This window comes from Mytilus trossulus, chromosome 1, assembly GCF_036588685.1.
Source record: "Mytilus trossulus isolate FHL-02 chromosome 1, PNRI_Mtr1.1.1.hap1, whole genome shotgun sequence".
Classification (NCBI taxonomy): domain Eukaryota; kingdom Metazoa; phylum Mollusca; class Bivalvia; order Mytilida; family Mytilidae; genus Mytilus; species Mytilus trossulus.
This window is the reverse complement of record NC_086373.1, coordinates 76,847,275-76,871,470: the sequence shown is the minus strand read 5'-3', so window position 1 is coordinate 76,871,470 and position 24,196 is coordinate 76,847,275. Positions and strand designations below refer to the sequence as shown.

The window sequence follows — 24,196 nt, the reverse complement described above, 5'->3', positions numbered from 1 at the left end:
TGTTTGAAGAATACCTTTTTGGTCGTGCAATTTAACATCTAGCTTTGCGTATATAGTCTGTTTCTATCCCAATCGCTGTATTTTAAAGTGAATCGACATGATTTTAGACGCGGACCGCTAAGAGGAACCCGTTTTGAACGGTAACGTAATTTAAACAGTAATTCTAATCAACGGATGAGACGCTTTTTCTCTAGTAGTGTTTAGTCTATACAACTCAATGTGATCAAACTACACAAATTTTAACATTTTATTACATAAGAGTATCAATTCGGACCGTAATATTCCTCTCAAAATTGCATGGTTCAATATTTATTAATTTCACATTCCATAATCACAGAAACTGAAAATTCAGTAATTTCGAATCTGCAAGTTTGTGATACAATCAATTTTATATTTTACAAGAAATATAATCACATTTTTGTCATTTCATAACAAATTAGCCTAGTTATTTTGTTGATAGTGATGTCAGCAGTAGTCGCTGATTTAACGAAACGTTGAATATGTTTTTGTTGTATTGATTTTACACCGCTGAAGCATCCATCAAGTTTTGTGACGACTTCCATTAGCGGGAGAGCTACTGTTGGTAACACAATATGAAATATGCTTTATCTCAGCATTGGACTTAATCAGAGATTTCATAGACGCCACTTTGTTGATTCAGAAAAAAACAAAGCTTATACAACTGTAATATTAAAATCAGTTTCTGTGGAAATTGAGATTTATGGTAAGATTTTTTTTTATTATGAACCGTTTCTTTAAAATATTATCTAATAAGAAAAAAATCGATTTTATTATTATTATTATTATTATTATTATTATTATTATTATTATTATTATTATTATTATTATTATTATTATTATTATTATTATTATTATTATTATTATTATTATTATTATTATTATTATTATTATTATTAAAGGACAATTATTATTGGGTAGTACATTTCGCGTATACTTTTATCTGAGTTTAGAATGAGCTATCTAGTGAAGTTACACCTTATAAATTCAAGGGCCCGCAGCAATTTTCTATGCATAACATTATTCTGATATCCAAAAATATGGAATTCAAGGATGCATTTTTTTTATAATAGTTTATGAGCTATATGATCAGAAGGAACATAAAAAGCATAGAACAATCCACCTACAATTACGTAAATATCCAAAAATAGATATAAAAGCTTAATATTTTACTCCAAATTTATCGATATTGAGATTATAATGCTGAACTTGATCTATATATTTTGATAAATGTTGTCTTTTACAGAAACAATAGTAAATTCATTTTTTTTTCTAATTTTTCTTCGATTAACTGGTTTTGATTTACCCTATGCATTCGTTTCATTAACATCAGCAATAAATCAAATAACTTCTTAATTACATATTTTATTAACACAACAATAGTTTCAAATAGTTTCAAATAAAAAAAAAAACAACACCAATTTAAGTGACTATGCGTTCTTCGTCATATGAACTAGCATGTTGACTATGGGTTTTTACTCTAATATATTCGCTGTTTTTTCAATGACGCACACCAAACCTTTATTGGTATCAATAGTAGTTATCTTTCAAATCCAACAGTTGACTGATAATCCTTAGACTTGGACTTTTTCCGTAAAGCAGAATCATCATTGCTCAAGTGACAGTGCGGAATGTATAAAAACGCAACCTAAGCAGGTCGAAATGTGGACGTTAAGGGCATACGATACAGTAGAGATCCCTCGTTGATTTTGATTTTTTTTAAATTTTGGTAAAAGGTCAATTTCAATATGTACTTTTAAAATAGGCATGTACCTTCATGACTTACGTTTTGAGATAATTTGGTTCGTAATTTGCATATTTGGAAGGAAATCCCTGAAATTTCAAAAAAATAAGGACTTTTAAAGAAATCAACAATACTTTTGAACGAAAAGCAATAACTTAACCGGTTTTTTTTGTAAAATATAAAATTTTGATATGCCCTCATTTTCAGTCATTCTAACTAAAATATAGATCTGTTGGTTTCGTTATTATAATATGACACAAGTTAGATGCTGGACAGGTAGCTAGTTATCTATAAGCATCAATACCATACAATACACTACAAATAGTTTATTTACGTCTCACCATTAATATTACAATACACTACAAATAGTTTATTTACGTCTCGCCATTAATATTACAATACATAACATAATACACGAAAACATACAATAATATAGAATATTAATGCCATTCGAAAAAGAATTATGAGAGACGGGATTAAAATATATCGACACGTTACGTTTGCGCGGATTGGTTCTACATTTGCTCGACGAAATGCATTACGTTTACGCGAAATTTACCTGTTAAAATGTTACTACACCACAACAAAACCAAAATAAAATGCTGCTGAGTTCACACGAAATTCGAATTCGATTCGCATTAAGTAATTCGAATTAGTTTAATTCGCATTCGAAACGTTTTACGTCCTAACGTCAATTCTAATTCGAATTGCAATGCTCGTCAAATTCGCTTTACTGTCCAAACGACGTTAACTTTTTAAAATTCGTATTCACAAAAGCGTATTTCAAATGCGAATTGGATAATTCGAATTAACCAATTCGAATTAAAAAAGAAGAATGTGTGAACGCGATAAGCGAATTCGATTCGCATTCGATTCGAATTCAATTCGATTTAAATGTCCGTGTGAACGAGGCATAAATGCCTTCAAGGAGCGGTTTCAAATCGTCTAAAAGCGTGGTTTGCTCCATACGCAGAGCATAGAAGCCCCTGATAACGAGTGTACTTGGCTGCGCATTTATATATCCAGCCTTTATGTATGGGTTTTACCGAATAGACGGTTATATATGTGATCTTATTTCGTTATTAAAGTGGTCATATCGGTGACATCCCATTAGTCCGACAACCATTATTCCGACAGCCTATTTCTCCGACAGCCCACTATTCCGACAACCCATTACTTCGACAGTCAATGTTCGGACAGCTCATTATTCCTACAGTGCATTTTTCTTATGTGTATGGATAAATTTTCTCTAAAAAAGACCAACTCCTTTCTCTATAATATTTGTGGTTGTCCGTTTTGATTCCAATTATTCTTTCCATGCGGGATATTTGTCTCAGTATGTTGGAGTTGATACACATGCTTATTGCAGGGGTTTCTTGTGAGATTCAGTACAATATTATGGCATATTTTTATGTGTACTTGGGGAAACAATATATCCTTATGGACTCATAAATACAAATACGTAAATACAAAACTCGGTTGTTCTTGTATGGGTCGAACTTCGGTGCTCTTAAAAAAGACAATCCAATTATTATTTTAAAAATAAAATTAATTCTGCTAAGCCAATGCGTTTTATTCTCTTTTCGTTATTCTTCAAGGAATTTATTTTACCCATTGAAAAGGTTATTGTTACAGAAAGTTAATCAATATTTGCATCTTTTAAAACAATATCAAAGATGTTACTGACTTAATCCTTAATACTATCCGCATAACTGATGTTGCTTGCATCTTGATTAATTTTGTATCAGTCTGATTACTACAGATCTTCCACTTTATATTGACATGTCTATTTTGTTGTTGTTATATTTAGACATGGAAAAATGTGAACTGACATGAACTTTTGTAAGAAACGACAGGAAGCATGGGATGAAGAAAACTCATTCCTAAAACTCGAACATTGTACTAACATTTTGTTGCATACTCCGCATTGTCTTTTTACAGTGTTCAAACCGACTATATAAACATTAAGAGATATGATTGCCAATGAGACTACTATATTAGAGCTTATTGCCTAATGCATCTAGAGCAATACGTTGGTTAGCTTGCTTGCTTTGTTTGTATATTGTATATTTAAAATTAAGATAAGATCCAAACAAATTTAGATATAATATATACAGGTTATCTATTCCAGTATGTAATGTTTAAAGATGTCAATCTTTATAACATAGCTTGAGTAAACATTTATACAAACAGAGCAAGCAAACTAACCAAAGGTTTTCTCTACAAGCATTGGGAAATTACCTGTAAATGAAACCGTCGATTTAGGCTTACTATATGGTCACAGCTTTATAACTAATTTGATAAGATTTAACATTACTTCGATGCGTCGTTTCTTGCAATTTAATGAACAAGACATAAATATTTATATAGAACAGAACAGAACAGAACATATTTTATTTCCAATTAAGGGCCCACAAGGGGCATACAGAGCATACATGAATAAGGAAAAAGAATATTGATTTGATAGATATATAGATACAAACATTTTTTACATACAGTAACAATACAATTACTTACTCATATTCACTTTAATAAATTTACCAACACAGCATTAAGGACCTGATTGTCTTCACAGTTAAATAAATAAATATGATGATTATCAAGCTGATTATATGTCCCCGTTGAAGGCCGTACTTTAACCTATAATGGTTTACTTTTATAAATTGGGACTTGGATGAATAGTTGTCTCATTAGCACTCATACCATATCTTTTTAGCGTTAGCCCCCTAGCATAGAGGTTATAACAGAAATTCACTTTTACAACTACTGGCCTCGATCCCTCCTCGGCGATTGAGGGCATTGACAATTAAACTCAACTCCTCCTCGTTGACTGAGAACATGCACAACTACACTCGACCACTCCTCGGCAATTGAGGGCATTCGCAACTACATGCAGTCCTTCCACGGCGGTTGTCCTTTCTTTTCTTCTTTTTTTTTTTTTTATCAAAATTGGCACTTCGAATCGTGTGACTTTAATGTTTTGCTATTTTGAGAATTCGGCGTTGAGGGTAGATAGATCTATTTGAAAAATGTTATATTCAGTTAAAAAAAAACTGGTACGATTTAGAGCTTGATATCCTGAACAGACAAAGTCGGGTTTACTGTTGTATACTGTGTTGCCTTCTATGTGTCTGATGAATAGTATTGTCGTATGGTTGATGTCTAATTGATGAATTCGCATCTCTGTTGATATGGTATCGCCTTTTACAACGATTGTGTACGGGAAATTCGTTTATTCTGGTCTACGTCCAATATTCGGTGAACTCAGCGAATATACTATCATGTGACTATTGCTAATAAGAAACTGAGAAAAAAAAATGTAATATGAGTTTTTTCCAAATAGTTTACCCTTTGAAATTCCCCCTTACCAGTCGACTTGAATTTATCTTAGGGGTCCTTAATTACACGGTGAATGCAGTCATGACAGTTCCATAAATGGTTAATATATAGATTCGGGGTAATGCGCTGTGGATGTAATTTCATATTATCCTCAATTATAACTAATAGTAATACAAGCTTAATTATTTATAAATGATGACTATTTTTTTGTCATTTCAAAATATGACGGGAAAAATTAATGGATTTTTATTCCTAAAATATCTATTGGCATTTAATCCTGCGCTTTTAAATTTTGTGAACCTATTTGACTAATTGGTTTATAAGCTTCGTAATGACTAATTTAAATCTAAATGCGTTGCCAGTTAGTTTCTATTTTCTGAAAACTGTAACATTTCTAAGATTTTTCCTTACAATTATTTTCATTGATATCTTTTACATTCCTGTTTTGGGAATTTCATTCCATTGCCACGAAATCTTCTTTTAAATTGAAGAAAATATTTTATGCGATTCTCAAAAGATGCATTTATCTTCTTTGTTTGAAAATTCCGTTCAATTATGCTTAAAATCAGGTTCTACATGAGTATGGAAAACAAGTGAAGTAAATTTCAAGACATTTGAAAATCAATCTCCACATGCAATGGCAATTTTATGAAATAATATATGCATCAAATCCAAAGCATGATTTGCATATAAACAGCCATTGTGATTATTCTTGACAAATCACGTTAAAGTAAAAAAAATCCTGGCGAGAGCACATAACCTTTACCAGGGGTGAAAAAAACAATAAAAAAAGAATAAAAGAACAGACAACAGTAACAGAAAACTATGAATTTGGCAAAACGAACCCTAACTAGGTGATGATTTCACATTTGCCTAGATGTATATATATATATATATATAAATACGTTGATTCTTAGAAACATTTTTTATTCCTTATATGTTTGTGGAAGGTGTTACATAGAATTCTATGAAATACACCTATTGATGCAGATTCTAAATGAATGTTCGGGTGTTACGTGTGAGAAATATACCATGCATATGAAGGACAATGATAATGCTTTGGGATAAATACTGTGTAAGCAATATAAAGCCTTATAGACCCCCTGATACACTCCTTCTATTGTCATTATTGAAAAATTCCACTGTCGTTTTGGTGACTTTAAAGTGCATCATAAGTCTTAAAATTAGACAGTTACCACGAAACCATTAAGGAAAGTAAGGAGATGTTTTAACTTTTTGTAATTCATTCCAGATTTTATTACTGTGTCTAAAAGCTTTTTCGCCTGATGACGTTGATCAATATCTTTTTTTTTAAACCGTGAACTTCTAACAATGGCTGTGGTGTTTAAAGTCTCGCGTTTACGTGATTTTCTTGTCAAGTTGTCCGTTTGAGATTCAAATTAAGTTCTTCCAATGAAATTTGACACGAGGCATGGTGCCAAAGTGTATACATGTATTTATTACGACTTCTATTTACAATTTTACCAAAATTCTGCATCTATATGTGACTTTCTAATTTATTCGATATATAACCGACCAAAACGGGAATCTGATGTACAGTAGTTGTCGTTTGTTTGTGTAATATATACGTGTTTCTCGTTTCTCGTTTTGTTTATATAGATTAGACCGTTGGTTTTCCCGTTTGAATGGTTTTACACTAGTAATTTTGGGGCCCTTTATAGCTTGTTGTTCGGTGTGAGCCAAGGCTCCGTGTTGAAGGCCGTACTTTAACCTATAATGGTTTAATTTTTAAATTGTTATTTGGATGGAGAGTTGTCTCATTGGCACTCACACCACATCTTCCTATATCTATCAAGGGTAAAACAAACACAAACACGAAACCAACAATGCAAATATAACATAAAGTTTAATTTGTGTATTGTTGTCATTATTTCCACACTTTGGCTAGTAAGGCCATCAAGGAAGAAACTAGTTTTCAATGTTTTTTGTGCGATGTATTTGGTAAATTGAAACTATCATTTTTTTTCAGTTCTGTTATCGGACTATTTAAATGAATTCAAAATACTTTGTAAAGCAAATATATGTTTCATTTGCTTTATAAGTTTTAGAATTCTTCCGTGAAACTTGATTGAACTTTCCATTCGAGTTCTTCTAAGTTTCAGTGCCTTCCAAGGTTCTTATTACTTGTTTTCCCAACAGTTCGTGTTGACCATACACGATTTGCCTTCCCGAACATAAATAAAGTTTAGCATTACAAATGTAAGAAGAATACTCGTTTTTCAAACATTTAGTGTTGAGCATAACCGATGAAGGTAACTTTTATGATTTCCAGAAAATTCTTATTTTATAGCTACCTAAACCTCTCACTTGTATGGCAGTTATAAAAGATTACGCGCGTAGTCGTTTATTTCATTGCTTGGTATAGGTATATTAATTGGTTTTATTTTCAATATTTAGTGTTGATCATACCGGCCAAATGAATGTACACCAGTAGTGGTGAGCATATAAACCCCAGATGAAGGAAGTTCATTTATTCCCCTAACATTTAGGATTAAGCGTAAATGACAAAAGTAGTTCATTTGACTTCCCGAACATTAAGTTTACATGCATACACTCCTAGTGAAGTTAGTTTGGCTCTTGAACAGGTACATTTATATTAAAAGTATGTTTGTTGTTCGGAACTCGTCTGATTGCTACTGTTATCTATTCAGCCTCTAGAGACTAGTTGAGCGTTCAGTTAATTTGAGTTTTATATGGTTTTGTAGACAGGAATAAGTCAATCAATGAAAAAGGCTAATATTCTCCTATAACTGTATCGACACGCTGTAATTTCATCGGCTAGTCTGTATTTCTTATAAATTTTATAGTTAGTATTGGTGTATTGTCGAGGGTAATATCGTTACTTCGTAGTTTCGAAAAAGGAAAAATCTTCATTATTCAATTGCATCATTTCAGCACACGAGCGAGTTAAATTTGATAAGCTTTACATGTATTTGTAAAATTGTTAAATGTTGCTTCGAATATAAAATCTAATAATTTGTGTCTGAAAGACGATATCAATTTATTTCCAATACAATTTTTGTTTGGGTTACATAAACTTTGAAACTTGTTAAGAGGAAAAGTAGTAAAAGACGTTATTCGTGTTGGTTGTAGCTATCCTTCGATGTAAAAGTGTATATAAAACCTGAAGATATTGCAGAATGGTGTCAAAATTAAATTCATAGCAGCAAAATACATTTGGTTTAATTGATATTCCTGAAAAAATGCAACATCTTTTGAAGTATATGATGTGGTATGTTTAATAGACTTCATTGACTCTTTGATCTTGACTATGTGAATGCTACTCGTCATATCTCTTCTGTTGCAGCTACTCTGCAGAGTTCTTTATCAAACATCTTTCGACAGATTTTACGAAATTAAAAACTTACATTGATATTGACAGCCAATAGTCAATAGTTCACATGAGCTGCGTGTCTTGGGGAAAAAAAGATAATGATGCTTATACCGAAACATAACAATCATTTGGTTTGAAATATTTTCATGATATTTACGCCATCCATTTCATCTTCAAATTATCGGATTACCAGTTCTTGAAACCAAATATCGTTTTCCTGCAAAATAATTGTAAACTGATAGATTGTACATCCTGTTTGCAATGAATCATTGAGCTGACACTGTCTTTTGTTTGTTTTTAATTATTAAGAAAGAAGATGAACTAAATTCAATTTGTTGCTTTTATTGAATTAAACAGTTTTGCATATTGTTGTTTGTCTGCTTAGAGTGAGAAAATAATTCTCCGGTTAACTCGATAGTAATCTAAATCATCGTTAATTATTTTTTTGTGTAAGTTGTTACTATATTATTATTAGCTGTCACCTTTTTCTGACCTGTTTACAAACTACATTGATCTGATCAGTTAGTCTGAGATCAATAGGCTAAGTAATAGGACTGCAAATTTATCTTCATTTTCCAAGAACAGTATTGGTCAAGTTGTATTTCTTGACCATCGTATCAGCATTGCTTCCTGTATATCCTGTAAACTTATCTCCAGTAAACGTTCTTATTGTACACGGTATAAGTCTGATGAATTATCACAACGCTCTGATCATACCGAGAAACGATAAATAGGCAAAGATGGATAGTTATCTCATAATAAAAGACATTAGCAAGTATATTATCAATCTACTCGTTAGGGTTTGCTGTTTTGAACAATATTCCCAATGAAATCGAAGGGTAATATTAGGGTTTTTTAATTTTATAACTCGATTACTAGAACGTCCTACACAGCAAACAGAGGTAAAGTTGTTTTATTTATTGAAGGAAAAGTTAAAAATGCAGAATAAAGAAAAGTTAATTGATTCTATAGTTCGCATCCAACTGATATGTGATACATACTTCATATTATGACTTGATCCAAAAGACAAAAAGGATTCACTCAAAACTAAAAATTCTATCAATTCCGCAATCAATGTGTACAATTTCTCTTCGTGGCACTGTATCATTCCATTATCTTTGACCTTTCAATTGTCTTAATTTTTGCATTGAACATAGGATATTTTATTATGAATTTAAGTGACTATGACTTTTAGATGTTATTATCGCTGGTTATTGTTGTAATTTGAAAACTTTGTTTTGACTATAATGTTCTTTTTCATTTTTTTCTTCTTCAGACATCAACATCGAAACCCAAGACATCATCTTAATCCTAATCGGATGTTCTAAGATCTATTGTGATCACATCTAGAATCTCATAATGAACGGATCATTAAATTATGCATCCAGCACAAATCTAACGACCATATATAATCTGTCTGACATCAACTCGGAAATTGTAGATTTTACTGAAATAGAGTTGAACAAATCACCGACTTTTATCAAACATGACTCGGGATTTATTGTGGTAACTAAACTAATTATACTGACAGTTATTATGGCCGTCGGAATCACTTGTAATGTTATAATCATATATTCTATAGGAAATAAGCCTCGATTCCATGGACCACCATTTTATTATTTGATTAGTTTGTCAGTTTCCGATTTATCCAGGACAATCTTTTGTTTCCCTTTTGTTCTTTCGTCCATTGTGGAAGGATCTATATGGAAACATGGGGATTCCTCATGTACGCTGTTGGCATTTGCAAATACATTTTTTGTATTCAGTTCTGTTGTAGCATTATTTGCTATTGCAGTTGATAGACATCTTGCTATTGTTCACACACAGTTTCACAAAAGACGTTCACGTGGGTTCATGAACCTTGCCATTGTAGTAGTTGGTTGGTTAGTGTCGTTTGCTGTTTCGTTCCCGCCAGTTTTTGGAATGGGTACATACAAATACATACCAGAAGAATCGCAATGTACATTTAGACATCACACATATCGCGGTAATGATACGTTAGGGTTCCTTCTAGTTATGACTGGGGTTATGACGGGTACTTTCTTATTATATGTTAAAATATTCATATTTCTAAGAAACCACAGAAGAATGTGTCCATTGCAGAGACATATTCCAGCACGTAGTAATAATTGGGCATTTATTGGTCCAGGTGCCAATGGACATCTTATGATGAATTGGATCAATGGATTTACAAACGGCATGAATCAGATTCCAACAATACCACAAAATCTAGCCCATATTGCAGGTCGTATTCGACTACCAGGGCCAGTAAAGAATGAACATCTGACGAAAAAGTTCTTATTTGTTACAATCATGTTCGACTCGTTGTGGATACCATATTTAGTGAAAGCTTTTATCTCGACGTTAAATGGAACCGAAATTCCATATGCTGTTGGGACTATATTATCGTGGATGACCTATATGCAGGTGGCTCTATGTCCACTTGTATATTTATGTCTAATGACAGTTAAAATTAAATCAAAGAAAAAAGATAATAATGAGGAGGCAATTTACCAAATTGATTCTAGACAACTTTGATAGAAATTGTGAGCATAAAAAAAGGAGCATTCCGTTGTTTTAAACGGTTATAAAAGATTTCAATAACATTTGTTTATATTATAGACTTCTGTTTGACTATTTTCGTACTTGCAAATTGGAAAAAAATAGTAACCTATTTTAACGATTTGATATGAACGCTGCACAATCAGATAATCTGTTTATTTTGCTGTATAATTAGCTTCATCTGACATATCCAGAACAATCATAAAAAATATTTAAATAACAATAAGACACAACACGTTTTAATACCATGAAAGAGATTTTAGTCCTATCGTGTTCAGGAACGGACTGATAACTTTATAAAGGATTCATTGGCCATTATGGAATAAATAAAAGTCAAACTGGTGTTGGCTGGTGCAAATAAATATTGATCTTACAACTATGCAAATTGATAACATCAGTGACATATAGAACCATGTTAAACCTAAAATAAAAAATTTGTTTGAAATTGCATTCTTATTCATCATAAGGTCATGAAATCTTAATCAATCACATATTTAAAAATAATCACGATAGTCATTATGATGTGTATTACTAGTGCACTAAAGCACAATGCACCAGAAGACGCGGCATAATATTGACGTCTTTATTCGATATTTTCGTTATTTTTTCCATACACCTTATCGCTATTTGTCCGCCATTACTGGATATCACACAGGTTCCCGTAAAATTCTGACGTCATAAAACAAAATATCTGACGCCACAATGGAAAAGTGATTGTTGTATGCGTCAAAAGGTCAAGCGGCCGGGTCGGCCGGCCAAGAAGGCTAATAGTGATAAGGTGTATTGGACGTACAGTTTAAAGGAGCATTAGCTGTCAAATTCCTGTTCAATGATTTGACTCAAATTCTTATATTTAATTTATTATATACTATTTAAAACGTATATTCAACTTACAATTAGTCTGAAATAAATAAACAACGCAATATTGCTTATAACGATCGTTTTTAATGGATAACGTCACCAATTTCTATGGCATCAATTCACAATTTGTATAAATGATGTGGATGTTAGCAACTTATATAAATAGTGGCACTGCAGCTTTTATCATTTTGACAGAAGATATTTTTTGGTGTACCGCAATTTGAAGCATACTTATTACTTCTGGTCATCAGTATTTTTTTTCGAGGACATTGTCTCCCCTTTTGGCGCATTTTCTACCCTGGAGGAATTGGATTGTTTTGATCTTATGGCACTAAACTAAAATGATACCGCATAGTCCGCTAAAACGCATAACTTTGCTAAATGTAAGTAAAAACTAAAAATGATTTAACCACTAACGAAAAATAAATGATGTAAGACACCAAGCTAAAAGCACAGACATAATGTTGAACACACATGTTTATAAGTCGTGCCTTATCTTCATCTAACCTAGCTTGGACAATGGTTTAAAAGGACAACCTCAATATTACGAAGGTTCTATTACCATGTAGACCTCAAAACTGTTCAAATTCGCCCATTTTACAAAAATTGCACCGTACACCCAAAAAAAATATAAGTTTAACATTTGAACTACCAATACTGTGATTTTTAGCCGTATAGTCCGAATGACGACTAAACTCCTTAAATAAGCGACTTTTCCCTGCTCGTTCACCGTACTACAATGCATAAATTACGTTTATTGAAAACTAACTTCACTACTGTGAGTCACGGACACGAAGAACTAGTTGAGAAATGTACTCACCGGAAGAAAGAACTGCAAGCACCATCGTCCAATAAAAATAGATAATCAACAATAAGGAACGAATATTTTCTCTTTTGTTGTCAAATTTTGTGTATAGTTTTCCGTTCAACACTGTGATATCCAAATCTAAAAGATAACCATTCTTGATGTTTGTATACGATTTGTTTTAAAGCAAGTGATTTTTTGGAAATTTCCACAGAATAATTAGAATATTCTTGATTTTGCAAAGCAAGTTAAATTTGTTGTTCCACCGTCAACTGTGACTTATAACAATACAGGTCTGCTATAAGAGGAGAGCTTTTGGGTACTCATAAAGACTTCAATCGTCGTGTGCACGTATATATATACATGATTGTGGTCTTGATTTTCCAATGGCAATTCTAATTTTATACATGTGCATGTAAAATTCGTTTAATTTCATAATTTTGTGCAATTATAGTAGAGTTATATATTGTAACTATTTAAATAGTTACATAGAAAACAATCAGTTTTGAAAAGCGTGTTTATTCATTAAATGTATTGATAAAAAGTCATCCTTAATTTATTAATATTTCGTTTACATAGATATATATAGGAAGTAGTGGTATGAGTGCCAATGAGACAATCCAAATTAAAATTTATAAAAGTAAACCATCATAGATCAAGGTACACCATTCAACACGGAGCCTTAGCTCACACCGAACAACAAGCTACATGTATAAAGGGCCCCACAAAATTACTAGTGTAAAACCATTCAAACGGGAAAACCAACGGTCTAATCTATATAAGAACTACAAAAGAGAAAACTTACACAAGTGTTTACAGTGTCATTTGGGACACTTACTAAAGACTAAAGAAAAAAACGAGAAACACGTATATACGACAACTACTGTACATCAAATTCCTAACTTATGACAGGTGCAAACATTTGCAGCGGGTTTAAATGTTTGTTTTTGTATTTTATTTCAAATACGCATTCAAACTACACGTCACTTCGGCGGATAGTTCAACAATGTAATGCAAAGTACTATTCTTGCGGTATAAAATTAAAAGATAATTTTCATGCAATTAAATCGAAACCAGTACATTTATATTGTTTTTTATAAACTACGATATTTCTCACAAGTATTTATTTGTTTTTTTAATTCCACACATGCAAAAGAAAAATGTTCGCAGGTGTAACATTTCAATCCTTTTTACACCAACTTCACTGAATTTGAGTTTCTTGGTAACCTAGTCCAAATAATTATGACGTTTGGTAAGGCTTTTTTTATTTTTTTTCTGGGACGCCTTCCTAGCCTTGCCAGACGTCATAATTATTTGGACTATTGGTAACCATGATAGTACATTGCATATTCCGTTTTGATTCACGTGCACAAATGATACGATTCTTGTTGTTTTGTTTCTATCTTTTGGGGACAATTTGCTCCGTTTATGTATGTTATTTCTGAATGACCAAACGCTTAGCCTCTGTGGCGTTCTGTGTGTTCGTTTTATAGCATGGAAACAATAATAGAAAAATGTGCAACCTATCATAAATTATTCTTATGCAACAACGTTTGTAACGTTCATTTTGATTGGATAACGTCACTCATTTGACAATTGATGCTATGGGACGCACGCGCAAGCGCAGACGGCATATGAAAGATTTAAAATACATGTTTTAACGTTGTTTTCTGTTAGTTTCATTAGAATGGAGATAACAATATTGTATTTTAAGCTCCGACGGCATCAATTGGGGATTTGATGGTCGCAAATAACCGTTTACTGTCTCCACTAACGCGTCGCCAGTAAACTTAATTTGCGACCATCAAATCCCCAATTGATGCCGTCGGAGCTTAAAATACAACACAGTTATCTTCTTATTATAGTTATTGAAATGGATCAGTATTATGAGATTCTTATAAGTGACTACGACATTGTCAGGAAAATAACATTATATGAAAGTATGAAAGAAATTAAAAGAAGTTCACTATTCATCCGTATAAAAGCGGCACATGTACTTTTATTTTATCCTTATATTGTTCATAATGCGATACACGATAATTGTGTTGCTGCAGTATAATGTTTCGATCCCACTTTTTGGAATTCTCAAAACATTTATTTAATTCTTTTGACTATAGAGCAGCTGTGAAGGGTAACGTTAATAAAAATTAAGTGATTGTTTTGTTGTACATTTTTTTCGAATTATTTGACAGCTATATATATCTGTGCATAAAATAATAAATAGATAATGCATCCAGCGGAAAGTTCTTTGTATAAAACACCAGACATTCCACTTCATGCACATGGATCGTGTAAAGCAGTTAACTTATAAGTTCCTTAAAATGACAAACTTATGTAATTACATGTATAGTTCAACGGATGATTCACACTTTTAAGATTTAAAGTACAGTTAAATGAATATAGTCGTATTCAATTCTTTTTAATAGATAAGTAAGATATGATTGTTCGATATGAGGGTTAAGTGACATTGTGTAGCCAAGTGTAAGTCAATACATGCACCCCATATATTTGTTTTTTCTTTGTGGAAAATTATCGCTTCGTTTAATTTTCTTTCAATTGCCATATGACCGGGTGTACAAAGTCGGTAGTTTGAAATTCATTATAAGCCCGAAGTAGAAAATCATTGAGGTTTTGTCAATTTAAAGATATCGATTATTTATTATCATTTGGACATTTTAGGTTATTACATGTGATTTAATTTTGTTAGTTGCACAAGTATGTATATGTTCTTTAAATGACTTCCGAAAGTGTCAAAGTGGTTTTGAAATTCTAAAATCAAAATGGAGTGGAATCGAAAAATAGAGGACAAACTTACAGAAAATTGGCAATGGATGATGAAGACTGTCATGCTAAAAGAAATCGTACATGTTTTGATAGAAGACAAAGTTATATCTCTGGATTTCTGGATGAATCTAAAAGAGAAACAAATTTCAGAGCAGGATAGAAATGCGAATTTTTTCTTCGAAGTTTCCAAATTCACAAAGGAGAGATATAGAATGTTTGTTGAAGCATTGAGAAAGGGAGGCCACAGTCACCTGGCTGATATGTTGGAAATAAAACCACAAGGTATTACGAATAAAATAACTGGATATTTTTAATTAGATCTTAATTTTAATGTATTCGCATCTTCTAATTTCTCCTAAAATTGATAATAGTCTTTATTTTTATGTCGGATAAGCATGCAGGTATGTGCTCAACATGAAAACTGTCCTGTGTGATCTTGTATTGAATAAGTCACAGTGACACCATAGCATTTTAAAGTTTGTGTAATTCGATTCAATGCAAGCGCACAGCAAAATAGATACAAAAGAAACCCACCGAAACAGAATTCGCTTCGAACAGAAGCTGAATCTTAAAAAATCTTTGATAACCTTTTTTTCACGAATGCGATACTTTAGCTATTCCTGATCTAGTCATCGTGTCGCCAGCGTCGTCAACATGTATGTACAGGCTATGCTTAAAGTGTTTTTTTATAGACATTAATAAAGATGTAAAACTTTCAAAGAATTTTACGAAACTTGGATGAAAGCTTACTCATGTTCAAGAGAGCATCCAATTGTAGCAACCTATCATTATTTATTTCATTTTTTTCGGAATTTACTGATGTTAAGTTGTTTTGCACAGCATATATATTGTGGTTAAATTCTTGTGTTATTTGGACATCACTAGTTTACACTACCAGCATGCGCATTAAAATTTATCATATCTTAAAGTTATCTAAAATCAACAGAATGACATAAAATTAAATCAAAGTGACACTGTGCTCCACTGTAAAATGGACATGCACTTGAGAATTTTTCAGTGTAAAATCTCCATATGCATCTTTTTCTGTTTTGTTTTTTTTGTTGATTTTTTGTGTGTTTGTTTTGTTTTTGTATTTTTGTTTTTTGTTGTTTTGTTGGTTTTTTTGTTTTTTTGGGGGGGGTTGGGTGAGGGGGGATACTCCCCAATATGTGTTTTTGCTTTCGTTATTGCTTTACTGCATTTTGGAATAACATTAAATCACCAAACAGTCTAGCAAAGTAACTTATAAATCTTTTCAATTGTGCAATTAATAAGAATACTTGTATTAAGTGCATGTGATTCAACATATTGATTTTAAAATTTGTAGTTCCTTTACTTTGAACCGTAAGAAAACTCTTCCTTTTATACAAATTAGGAATTTCTTTATATCAACTATTTTAGGAACATGTTTCGGTCTTTTTGTACTAAAACGTATTTGCACATATTTTTGTAGATTTAAGAGTCAACAAGACACCAACAGCCTTGGGTCCTAAAAATGAGAGAATAAAAAAGGAAAATATACCAAAGAACAGTAAAAGTAATCCTATTCCAGAACCTATAGTAAGTCTAATGTTACTTTCGTGGTTAACCAGTTTATATCTATTCACATATTTGTCTCCATTTACGTCAAACGAGATTTAAATATGTTTGATTGTCATTCAACCAAGGTATGAAGGGATTATGGATTTTAATATGAGGTGTGATTTATAATTAGATTTTTGTCACCATAAGCATTTTTTAGATATCCTATCATTTTCAGACTTCCTCGACACAGTCAGTTCAAGCACTTTAAATTGATCTTTTAGCACTGACTGTCAATTATTTAACTGTGTTCCTTTTGTAGAGCGAATCTATTTCTCTTAAAAGTGTTATTTCTTCAAGTTTATATAGATAGTGTGATTCTTATATATTTCATAATAAAAAATATGGAATACCACAGTGCTGTCCCATCTACGTGTAGTCTACATCGCATCACATTCATTTACTTGGACCTCTAACAGAGTCAAGTGCTAATAAAAAAAAACTGAACGTCTTGAAACATTTTAGGTTCGCTATTTTCCAAAATAATAACTCAAACAAAATAATGTCTAGAAAATAGACTTGCTACAATTCCCTTTCTATTATTTCTTTCTTACTAATTTATATGTTTACTGATAAGTGCCAGTATACTGATTGCCCTTCCTCCTGCAGAAGTCAGTATAATTGTAATCTTCTAGTTACAGCAGTAAAATTATTAAAGGGCCAAAATTGAAAGAAAAAAAAAAACATAATTAGGAAGGGACATGTAGCAAGTCTATTTACAATAGCAATGAAGATAAGTTGCACTTCAAGTCTGTACACCGGCCCTCGAAAAAAATGCAGCATTACTGCTCATTAGAAGGCTATAGTCTGTTGTCGACATTATTTCACGGTATCTCAAATTGAATCATCCATAGATCTAAATTTATCTTTGCTCGAATCCCCATATGGAATTTACTGACCCCATATATACCGTATTACGTCACTAGCACACTATGTAACTAATTATATACGGTCCACCATTTCATGACTAGTATCTGTAAAGAAGTTTGGAGTTTATTTTCTTTTATAGTTTCTAGTTCTCATATTACATTTTGTTTCGACGGTTATTCAATTTTGGTCACGCTATTTCGACAATAAAATTGGTGTAACTTTCATTTTCTCCCATTTATTTGTATTGTAGTCCTGTCATATGTAATGTTGTCATTTTAATGATATATTTACATTTGTCTTTGGCAGGCCACACAACCAGGTGCAACCCACCATTTTTGTCTTAAAATGTTCTGTACCAAGTCAGGAAATTACCATTGTTATATGATAGTTCGTTTCTATGTGTGTTACATTACATTTTAATGTTGTGTTTAGGTTGTGTCGTAGTTCTCTTATACTTGATGCGTTTCCCTCAGTTTTAGTTTGTAACCCGGATTTGGTTTTTTTCCGACGACGTCGGTATAGTTTTGGTTTTGTGCACTTTGAACTTAAGGACGCTTAACTTAAGAAATAATTCCTTCATGTCATGCTCTATGCTCATTTTAACATGGGTAGGCATTATATTTGTCGATATTTTACACTGAGCGTGAAGGAATTATTTCGATTCTAATATGACAAATACAATAGATTTATAAGTCGAAGCGAACGAAAATACCGTAAGAATGTTTGGCTGTTCCCGTGTCCTCCCCGAGGAGTCTGTATATTACATTTCCTATTTGATAAGTTTAAAAACTACGAGCAGGGCAAATATATGTTGTTTGATAAAAATATATAATAAAAGTTAATGTTAGCTGCTTAAATGTAAATATTTAAAAGGATAACGATGGAAATATAACGTTAATTTAAACAGTAAGTCCGTGCGCATGTGTCAAACATATTTTTTGTGCTCATTAGAACATGGCTTTGTTAACAAAGCGTAATAAGGACGTCATATTATAATATGGCAACAGAATACGCATGCTCGAAAATCCTTTCTGTGATTGGACAAAATGCTGTCGTGGTGGGTGATTTGGTTGTGTTTGAAAAAACGTCTCGAAAATTATATCGTGATGGAAAGCAAGTGAAAACTATAAATATTTGAACTAGATCTTACAAAAATTTATATTTTTATTAAAATAATTGTTTCTCTAATGGCTCTTTGCATCCATGACAGCTGTTTATTCGTGACAGTTATATAATTTTAATGTATACTTTGGTGTACGAACGTACATGACTTTTAGAACTCACATACGCATGTGAGATTTCCGCGGGGTTTTGGTGAATGTCTACTTATACTACAAAAAGTTTCTAGCTTTGTTAACCACGAATTAAGTTTAATGTAAACAGTAGTAATGTATATTTGTTTCTTATCATTTGCAATGGTTTTTTTTACAAATAAAATTTTTAAATGTCATCATAATATTCTTATATATTACTGCCTTAATATAACCAGACTTAGTAAAGAATTTCTTGTAGTTCCATTCAGATGGAGATTTTATTTAAGAGGTCCTGCATCATTAAGTGATTGTACTTCTGAAGGTTATCGAAATGATAGTTTTAAACATATACTCAAATTTAAATACGTCGGATATCTTTTTTAAAGATAGTTCTTGTTCTCATTCGATTTATGAATTTCGAACAACAGTATACTACTGTTGCCTTTATTCATTACCTTTTTACTGTTTCTATTAATTTCAATAATATCTAAATGTTATTCATTCATATCAATGTTGATAAGACAACTTGAGATGCTGATTGTCAATATAGCATATGTAACCTTTTTTTCTGCAAAAAAAATGTTTTAATTGAGTTTTGATTTCATTTAGAAATGCTCCTCCAGTATAAATTCCTATCTGAAAAATCATAATTTTATTAATTGTCATAAAAAATTTACACTGTTTTTTGGCAATACAAATTTAAACAAACAAAAGACAACAAAATAAATGAAACAATGCAGTTTTAGCCATCTGTAGAAATTTAATAAAATACATGAAGCCGTGATACTGTGGATTTTAGTATAGATTCAAGGACATAGAAAATACATTGCTGGTAAAATCAATACATCAGAATCTTTTTATTTTTAATTTTATTTGTTGTTTATTGTACCATAGTGTAGGTGTTCAAACTTGGCTTGGTCATGAATTCATTATTGGTGTATTAATGCATATACATACGTATTTTTTTCTGTACTTTTTCATTTATTATAAATATAAAAGTGCAACATACATACTTACTTAAAGGGGTTGTATATAGTTGTATTATATGGTGAACATAGCTTGATGCATCCTATTATGCCAAGATAGTCTTTTTGGTAAATTTGAACATCTATTATTATATTTCATCAAAGAGCATTGATAAATCTATAAACCAACCAGGTCGTGAACTATGCATCAATGCCGCAATCTTACCGCTACACATTTATGTGTTTCCCTATTTATCCAAGTTCCTTGGCATGTTATTTTATATCAACATTTCTTTTTTTTTCAGTCTAAAAATGATCGTACACCAAGTGATATAAAGCGAGAGAACTCCGAACTTAGGAACCAACTGACCACAATCTCCTCTCATGTTGGACACCTTCATACAGTGACCCAAAACATAGCAGGATCACTAGTATCACATAGTAAGACGTTTGTGGCAGAAAAGGAATCTTTTGTTCAAAGGATTCAAAATATAGAAGAGCATGAAAAATATCTGGAGCTACAAGATACGAATCAAAAGCAGGAAATGGTTATAAAACATTTACGATCTGAAATCGTTGATCTAAAAGTTGATCTAAATCATCAAATTAACCAACTTGAAATAAAACTGAAGGATGCTAATGTGAAGAAGGAACTTAAACAGCAAGAAACAGAAAATTTACTCAGTAAGATTACAGGGATAAAAACACAAATGCAAAGTCTATCGAAAGATTTAGATCTAGAGAGAGAAGAAAAAACAAAACTGAAAACAGAATCGACAAAATTACGAAAGCAGAATAGTGACCTTCAAGAAAAAATTAGGCAACAAACTTCAAAAGTAATGTCATTGGAAAATGATATGCTGCAAGTTAAGTCGGAGAAAGAATCGTCAAAATCTGAATTTAAAATTCTCGAGAAAAAAATGTCAGAAACCGAGAAATTGTTAAAAGATAAGAAACAGAAAAATGACGAATTGTCACGTGATATAATGGATGCAAAGTCTAAAGCTGAAGAATTTGAACAGGAAAACAAAAGACTAGAGAACAAAGTAAACAATTTTGAAAAAGAGATTGTAGACTTGAAGGCCAAACTTCACAAAATAGAAGCAGATAAACAACGAGCTAGAATGAAAAGTAGTGTTGTCCCGACATGGCGTTAAAACAAGGGTTTTCTGTTTTGTTTTCGTTTTAGTTGTCTTCGACAGTTTGGTCGCATGCAAACATATACATCTTTATTTGTTTATTGTTGATGTTATAAGTATTAAACTAATTGTTGTTGTTTTTAATTGGATTCATTAGAATAATGAATACATTTTACTTTTATTGACTCGCTCTTCTGAATCTAAATATATAGCTGCGTTGCAGGGTCAGTATATTAGTCCCGAACGATGTTAGAGCAACCGAAGATTTAAAGCACTCTATCAATTTGGCACATATGCGAGATTGTCTGGTAGTCTCTTCCAATCGAAAATTATTGTTACAAAGAATGACTGTTTTTATTGGTCAAATTTACTAGGTGGAATTTTGAAACACCGGCTGTCTACAACTTTGTTGTCTTGTAGTAAAAAAAAAATTTGGAAAATGCATTCATTCAACATTTTATTCTTCATACAAATTTCAAATACACAAGTCGATTTCATACCATTATAATTAATTTCTTTTGACTTATTAGTCAAAAAGAAAAAAATCAAATTAGTAGTACGGATAAACTATAAAACTTATTATAACATCATTTCGATCACTCAAAGATTATAAAAATATTATTTCTTTTGACAGCCAATTTTTATGAAAAAAATCTTTTAATAAAATTCTGTGTCTGAACTATATCTTGGTGTAATGAAACATCTATCGTCTTGCACTCTTCTTATCTATCTAATATCATCCTAAAACATATAAAACCTGCATGTTAAGCACATGTAAAGATAGTTAGTATAGAGGTGAAATGTTCATCTGCACACACGTATAGAAAGAGAAGTTTTAGTTGATTTAAAAATCACCAAACGAGCAGCCATAAATCATGTCAGAGAAAATCAGACAGCATCAGGGTCTACAAAAAACAGACTGAAAAAATAACTAACACAAATCATTACACTAAATTAAGATTGAGCAATACGAACCGCCATAAATCTAAAAAGTTATTGATTCAATCGTAAAGCGGCGAAACTAAACGACTGAATTGTTCGAGTTGTACAATTCTGAACAAGAACTGAGAGGTATACATATAGTTACGTAGGGATTCCAGAATGTTGCTGAAATGGAAAGTTCACATATTGGTATTATTAAATGTCAATTCCTTTGTCATAAAGAATTTGTACCGGACCGACTATCCCTGTCTATCACTATAAGTGTAAGTTTATGTATGAGGCAGACCTAGCTGTATCTAGGTTATCCTTTATTTCAACGCTATCGGGAAATATTCATGAAATCAACAGTCAGCAAACTTTGAGGTATAATTCTTTGAAATTTATGTATATTAGATAGTGCCTAGTTTCCTCGTCCTTTTTGAGAAATCCTTGTATAAAATATAGCCCTCCTTGCTTTCCTGTCTATCACACACACACCAAAAATCCAAACACAAAACACTTCCGAGGTAAAAAAAACCCAAATCCGCAGGAATTGGAGAACTGTATGCGTACAACATACTTATATATAAGTATGAAAATTACACCAAACAGTGTTAGAGTTAGATTTTCTACTGACATATTAGATAGTGCCTAGTTTCCTCGTCCTTTTTGAGAAATCCTTGTATAAAATATAGCCCTCCTTGCTTTCCTGTCTATCACACACACACCAAAAATCCAAACACAAAACACTTCCGAGGTAAAAAAAAACCAAATCCGCAGGAATTGGAGAACTGTATGCGTACAACATACTTATATATAAGTATGAAAATTACACCAAACAGTGTTAGAGTTAGATTTTCTACTGACATATTAGATAGTGCCTAGTTTCCTCGTCCTTTTTGAGAAATCCTTGTATAAAATATAGCCCTCCTTGCTTTCCTGTCTATCACACACACACCAAAAATCCAAACACAAAACACTTCCGAGGTAAAAAAAACCCAAATCCGCAGGAATTGGAGAACTGTATGCGTACAACATACTTATATATAAGTATGAAAATTACACCAAACAGTGTTAGAGTTAGATTTTCTACTGACATATTAGATAGTGCCTAGTTTCCTCGTCCTTTTTGAGAAATCCTTGTATAAAATATAGCCCTCCTTGCTTTCCTGTCTATCACACACACACCAAAAATCCAAACACAAAACACTTCCGAGGTAAAAAAAAACCCAAATCCGCAGGAATTGGAGAACTGTATGCGTACAACATACTTATATATAAGTATGAAAATTACACCAAACAGTGTTAGAGTTAGATTTTCTACTGACATATTAGATAGTGCCTAGTTTCCTCGTCCTTTTTGAGAAATCCTTGTATAAAATATAGCCCTCCTTGCTTTCCTGTCTATCACACACACACCAAAAATCCAAACACAAAACACTTCCGAGGTAAAAAAAACCCAAATCCGCAGGAATTGGAGAACTGTATGCGTACAACATACTTATATATAAGTATGAAAATTACACCAAACAGTGTTAGAGTTAGATTTTCTACTGACATATTAGATAGTGCCTAGTTTCCTCGTCCTTTTTGAGAAATCCTTGTATAAAATATAGCCCTCCTTGCTTTCCTGTCTATCACACACACACCAAAAATCCAAACACAAAACACTTCCGAGGTAAAAAAAAACCAAATCCGCAGGAATTGGAGAACTGTATGCGTACAACATACTTATATATAAGTATGAAAATTACACCAAACAGTGTTAGAGTTAGATTTTCTACAGACATTTTTACACCAAACAGTGTTAGAGTTAGATTTTCTACAGACATTTTTTGTTTTTACACCAAACAGTGTTAGAGTTAGATTTTCTACAGACATTTTTTTGTTTGCCCCCCCCACCACCCCCACCCCCCCCCCCCCCCCCCCCCCCATTGGGATTCGAACTCACACCTTTGATACACTACAGCACCAATCGCTGAGCCTCATGTCCAGCGCT

At 32.1% G+C, this 24,196-nt stretch overlaps 2 protein-coding genes across 2 annotated transcripts; both read left to right on the top strand.

Moving 5' to 3' along the window:
- The first annotated feature begins 9,737 nt into the window (after nucleotides 1-9,737).
- LOC134710148 (probable G protein-coupled receptor 85) lies at nucleotides 9,738-11,001 on the top strand. Its single transcript, XM_063570365.1, has one exon. It carries the CDS (start codon nucleotides 9,816-9,818, stop codon nucleotides 10,992-10,994), a length of 1,179 nt encoding a protein of 392 aa, XP_063426435.1. The 5' UTR covers nucleotides 9,738-9,815; the 3' UTR covers nucleotides 10,995-11,001.
- Nucleotides 11,002-15,235: 4,234 nt separating this feature from the next.
- LOC134685466 (myosin-2-like) lies at nucleotides 15,236-21,415 on the top strand. Its single transcript, XM_063545227.1, has 3 exons — nucleotides 15,236-15,750; nucleotides 16,922-17,028; nucleotides 20,443-21,415. Exons 1-3 carry the CDS (start codon nucleotides 15,465-15,467, stop codon nucleotides 21,292-21,294), a joined length of 1,245 nt encoding a protein of 414 aa, XP_063401297.1. The 5' UTR covers nucleotides 15,236-15,464; the 3' UTR covers nucleotides 21,295-21,415.
- The last annotated feature ends 2,781 nt before the right edge of the window (nucleotides 21,416-24,196 follow it).